Source organism: Clupea harengus, chromosome 14, assembly GCF_900700415.2.
Source record: "Clupea harengus chromosome 14, Ch_v2.0.2, whole genome shotgun sequence".
In the NCBI taxonomy this organism is placed as follows: Eukaryota; Metazoa; Chordata; class Actinopteri; order Clupeiformes; family Clupeidae; genus Clupea; species Clupea harengus.
In genome coordinates this window covers 14,920,262-14,926,261 of record NC_045165.1, presented here as the reverse complement: position 1 = coordinate 14,926,261, position 6,000 = coordinate 14,920,262, and the positions used below count along the sequence as shown (strand labels likewise).

Sequence of the window (6,000 nt, the reverse complement as noted above, 5' to 3'; positions counted from 1 at the left end):
ACCATGATGGCTGTATCATTTATGAAAAATGGATATGCCATCAACAATGAGCAATGGTTCAAACTGTCAAATGTCACACTCAACTCACCTCTTACTTACGGCAAACAAAATAAGACAAAAAGGGATGGGACTCGAGTAGTGCTTTAGGATGAAAATATAAATCCACATATTCTCTTTATTCATTCTATATAGTGCACCACTTTAGGTTGGATAAAAGCACACAATTAAAGGCTAATGAATAAAATCTTGCCACAGACATAAGAATGGTCAAACAAACTTTTTTGTAGAGTTACAAACTGATTTAAAAATAGTATAGTCATTTTCCTGATGTAGACAGTTACAGAGAAATGAAAAAAAAGAAAAAAAAAAGGTTTGTGCCACATTCCAAGTGTTCTGCAGTTGCTATTCATGTTTGACTCTGTACATGAGACCATTTGTACAAATTAATCTAGATATATAACACTACGTAAAACAAAGTATTTAATATATACAATAATAAATGAAGTTGTATAATACAAGTAATATGAAAGGACACTTGTCATGTTATAATATTTTGGAAAGCTTATGTAGAAATGAAAATCTGCAATTATTACAGTGAAGAACCAGTGACTGCATAAAAAAAAAAGTCACTAAAATGTTATTTCTCCTTTCTATAATTCCATCAATATATTATTTCAGTCTTATCTGGGAAGCTAACGTTAGCAGAACAGATTTTAAAACACAAATGAACAACAGAAAACCCCAATCACCACACAACGACACCTGGCATTCTTCAGGGGTAAAATGACTATTTGGTGAATGTTTTTCCTTGGGTCTTTACTCTTTTTTTGAAGGGGGTTGTGGGGTATTAGTAGTAGTCACCATCACATCGATAACATCCAAGCAAATATTAACACAACTATTACAGAAGAGCGAGAGAGAGAGAGATAGAGAGAGAGCGAGAGAAAGAGAGAAGCAAAAGCCAGAAAAAGCTTAATGAACATCCTTGTGTGTGCAAGTTCAAACAATGGTACAGAAAGACACTTTCACTGGAAAAGATAAATTAACATCATCCTCAAACGTTATGGTTTTATACTCATGCTGGGAGGATGCATACATAGATTCACGACTGACGACAAAACTGCCTAGTTGACGTTACATAAAAATAAAAAAAAAAGAATCTAAAATCTTTCAAGTTTTCAGGAAGTGCTTCTAGGTAGTTTTTTTTCCATCTGTGGAGCGCTTATGAGCGGTCAGGTATTTATCATCTTTTCTTTTTTATTTCAGAGAGATTCAAATATAACCACAATCCATTTGTCAGCCTCACTAGTATGCTTGTTGGTGAACGTGCCTATGTCTGAAGAATGTTTATTTGCCATAGAATACCTGTGCGAGAGAACAGAGAATGACATCGTAGGAAAGAACAGCAAAAAGTCCCTTTTTTGCCAAACCCTCCTGTTCTCACTATCCAGCCGATGAACTTCACGCGTTAAATTCCCCTACATCGGTAATAGAAAGGCACTAACATATCTTTGAAAATGAAGAGAGGCGTTTTTTTTGTGCCTCTCATTTATGTAACAAAAATAACAGTCCTTTCCGTTCTACAGCAAAGTGCTGAGTGAGATAGAGCAACACAGAGATGCAGAGAGAGAGAAACAGTGAGAGAGAGAGAGAGAGAGAGAGAGAGAGAGAGAGAGAGCGCGAGAGAGCGAGAGAGAGAGACCTATAGAAGCCATGGTTGAGGGGCAGCTGGGTGAGGGGCGGTCTGAGATACAGGATTTTGAATCAGTGCAGGTTTTGGGGACCTGTCCCCAGTCCAGATTTGTGACTGGCGACTTAAGTCAGGTAAGACGATCATCATGTTTTTTGTGCTGTTGTTGATTGAGATGGTGTGTTCCTGAAGGCCTGACATCCTAAATGGCCACTGCATCCAATTTGCATCATACATTGTACAGCTGTTAGTCAACGCCACCTAAGACTGTCACTATTAGACAACAAAACATGTTTTAACATAGCTTGTTCACATTTTGGTAGTGGACATCAGGGTAATCTGCACCTGACATGGCTACTCCTATAGGCTATCGTTCTCATTCAACAGCCCACCCTCAACTCAACAAGGGCACCTCGTCCTTGCTCAAACAGGAAGCTGAATCACCAACTCTTCTGTGAGCTCTGCTTTTAAGAGGTGTTGTATTGGTTTTGGTTGGTTTTGCAAATTTCACACAAAGGGTAACCGTCTAATTGCTTCCGTCCACATGAAAGCCAGAATCTCCCTTGTGTGTCTCTAGGTGTCTACTACAGCATTCCACAGGCCCCCGGTGGGACTAGGGTGAGGGGAGAGATGTCCTCCAACATGGCCTCAAGCCAGCTTGTGCGAATGGCAGGCTACTAACCAGAGACAGATGAGGACTGCCAGTGTGTGTGTGTGTGTGTGTGTGTGTGTGTGTGTGTGTGTGTGTGTGTGTGTGTGTGTGTGTGTGCGCGTGTGTGCCAGGAAAAGCGTTGAGAGAGAAAAGTGCGAGAGGGGGGAATGTAGAATAGGCTACACAGCAGCAATCTTGTAGATGGGTACAGCACAGAAGACTGATGTGGACCACTGCAAAGATGGTTCCAAGACAGATTGGAGTTCTGCCCGGTACGCAACATCCCACGTCGGCTAAAGCACAATGGGCGGTGCTGCCGTGCCACCTGACAGAAGTCCTGAATCTCCATTTGAAAGAAGAGTACCATTGTTTGAACCGTCAATATCCCACCATGTCACGGCGAGCATATTGTCAAAGAAAAGAAAAAAGACAGCCCTGGAAAAAAAACAAAACAAAAAGTCTGGATAAATAAAAGCAGAGGTTTTTTTTTGTTGTTTTTTTGTTGTTCTTTTTTTTTTGTCATGGCACCAAAAAAAAACTGTCAGACTACACTGGGACTTCACAGCATAGCGCATCCATCCTCCTTTCTCAGAGAGAGCTATCCTTCCAGCCCTTAACTCCTGCTCCTATCAGACCAGGATTTCAACACGTTCGAAAAGCAAAGATAATAATGGCAAGAGAGACAAGGCAAACCACACTTCACCCCAACACCCCCCAGAGCTACACCTGTCTGACAGCACAGAAGTCCACACACATACATACATACACACACACCATTTACATGGTGACAGAATGATCTCAAAAACAGAAGGTGTTGGCACTGGCAACAGTCCTTGGGATTGAGAAAGAAAGAGCGAGCGAGAGAGAGGGAAAATGAAAAAAAAAAAAAAAAACAATACAGAGATAAAACAAAAAAGAGAGACAATAAACAGAATCCCCTCTCAAAACAGTCCCAAGTCCCTACTTTGTTCCCTTTGGGCAGAGAGGGAGGAAACGGGTTGTGTTTCCACTTGATCTGTGTCCTGGCTGGCCCCTCCTCACGCCCCGCAGAGAGAGAGAGGAGATGCTGCCGGCGGGAGCTTCTGTCATCGAGTTTCTCAGACATATGCACAGGGAAAAAAGGAGGAGGAAAGGATGGAGGGAGTGATGGCATGCAGGCCAGGTGATGCTCAGAAGAAGATGGATGGACAGAGGAAACGAAGATGTAGATGGATGAATTGATAGGACGGACGAAAGACGAAAGGGTATGGAGGGGAGAGAGTAAAGTCGCAAAGCAAAGAGAGCGAGAGAAAGAAAGAAAGAAAGAGAGAAGCCACGAAGAAAAAAGAAAGAAATTAAGAGAGAAAGAGATACAGCCCAGCCCCTTCCTGAACTTAAAAACAAATTAAAAACCTGAGAAAGACAAACTCAATTTTTTTCTTTCGGAGAAGTGAAAAGGGGGCAGGGACATTGTGCTGCTTATGTTCCAATGCTGAACACCAGTTTGGTTGGGCATGGGCCGAGAGTTGGGCGAGGGGGGGGGGACGGGGGGGGACAACCACACATGGACATGGACTGGAAGGAGAGACAGGAGAGACAGGACTGAGCAGTTAGTGGCTGTCGTGAGTGGTCAGCATTTCTTCAGCACGGCGATGGGACTCCAAGGCTTTCGTGGTGAACATATCCTGAGGCAGATCGGACTTGCGGCGCACCAGTGGCTTGTCTTTTCGCTGGTCTCTCTGGATCTAGACGGAGCAGTAAGGGTCAGGGTTAGCTTCTTCTGTATTGGGATACAGCTTGGATGCATTTCCTATAATGCTATCCTAATGTTTCTTCCATAACAGGAAGTCAGTTGGGGACAAATGTAGTGCTACACTACAAAAGCTAGTCTTGACAGTTTTCTCTTCACAGATCCACAGAGTAACACTGTGAAAGCCTCCAGCCTGACTGTGGCTGAGGTAAATCATTATGCACTCCACCTCCACTAGGAATGCTCGTGACAAAAAAAGCCTTGAGGTGTTGATTTATCTGAGGAAAAAGTTAAGTGAAAAAATACATGCCTCCATCAGTGTTAATTCAGGGCTGCCAACTTTTGAGTTCAGTTTGGAGTGAGATTCACTTAACAAGATGGCATGAAGCTACTGTATATAGGTACACAATGTAGTGTATACATAATTCCCTTGAAGTGACACATGTAAATTGAATTACTTAATTTCCTGCTTGTGGGGCCATTAAAAGCCACCACTCTTCATGATCTCTTTTTTTTACGTTGATCGAGTATCAAACCTGGGCCAACAACCTACTGGTACAACAACCTACCTAGTACTCGTTATACCGCTTTCTCTATATTGCTTTTTCTTAGGAATAGATTTGCATCTAGTGGCAGTTGGCATTGGAATGCGTCGGTCCTCTCGCATGTGAACGACACCACAGGCTCAAGATTTACAACGACTGCCAGAGGTACTTCGTGTCCCTGGTACAACAAAAATAAAGGCAGGACCAGGGGCTACTGTGGGTTTCAGAGGGGCCCTTGTTGCATGCACTGCTGTTCCTTAAAAAAATCACAAATTGTACATCGGAGGAAGCAAATACATGCGTCAGAAAAGGCATGTGTGGTATGAGATTGTGAGATCTCAACTGCGTAAGTCTTACGCTCGATGCGTGAGAGTTGGCAGCCCCGGTTAATTTAATCGAAGGCAAGATCATACCAAACAAAAAAAACGAAGACAATAAAAAAAGTCAAGAACAAAACTTGATTGAAAAGTATACCTTCACTTGTCAACTGAGCAACACGCTACTAGAGTCCTTGCTTTACATTTCGGAGCCAAACAGATCTAAGTGTGTTTAAAGGTTACACTATGGGAGGCTGCAAATGCCACATCAAGTCCTGGCAGCTCCGCACCAGCCTGTCTCACTGCTGCCAAGATTTTTTTTCCCCCTCTTTTTTTTTTTTTTTGTACGGCGCAAGCTGTTATTCAGTTTAATTCTTTAGCGCTTCCTCTAATTAACGTTCAATTGGACTGTCGGTTTTCAAGGACTGTACGTGACCTCTGTGACTTAGTAACAGCTGAATATGGTGAAGTAAATTCAGGTGCTTATGATAGGAGAATTACAGCGGATCTCTGTTATTGTGCAACTACATCATCAATAATGGGATACTTCTGTCCATGGGCATTACATTGTAATGGCCAAATGTGACCATTGGATGAAGACAATCTAGTTGTTGTATTAATCAAACTTATTTTGTCTGTCAATTTTCTGAAGTAGATTTTCTTAAATTTTGCACACCTGTTATTAATAATCACAATATTTGTCAACTTCCTGTGTCTACTTCCTATATTTCCTGACTGTTTTCTGTCTGAACAAAATGATAATAATGCAGGCAAACCGAACACAACTTACTCTCTCTTGCCAGAGAAATAGCTGAGGAGACACAAAGAATATACAGTAAAGGCAATAAATGATTGAGTACTAATACATGAAATGTGTGGATGAATTTCATGTGGACCAAATAGTGTGTATAAAGACCAATATTATTCCTGTAACACCAACACTGGCTCTGAAATGTACTGGTTAGCTTGCGATGGCTAAAAGACTTGGCTGAATGGCTAAAAGAGTATAGTCTTTTGTCAGTGTTGGACATTGAGATGATATATATTTGATATGTGAGACCATTAAG

At 41.8% G+C, this 6,000-nt stretch overlaps 1 protein-coding gene across 4 annotated transcripts in view; it reads right to left on the bottom strand.

Annotated features, from left to right (window-relative positions):
* Window positions 1–139: 139 nt before the first annotated feature.
* The window catches only part of ppp2r5ca (protein phosphatase 2, regulatory subunit B', gamma a), a 29,795-nt gene continuing 23,934 nt past the window's right edge, over window positions 140–6,000 (bottom strand). For all 4 annotated transcript variants that reach the window (XM_012836812.2, XM_031580192.2, XM_012836813.3 and 1 more), the window contains one exon: window positions 140–4,066. In XM_012836812.2, coding sequence (XP_012692266.2) covers window positions 3,932–4,066 — 135 coding nt within the window. In that variant the 3' untranslated portion in view covers window positions 140–3,931. The remainder of the gene's footprint in view (window positions 4,067–6,000) is intronic.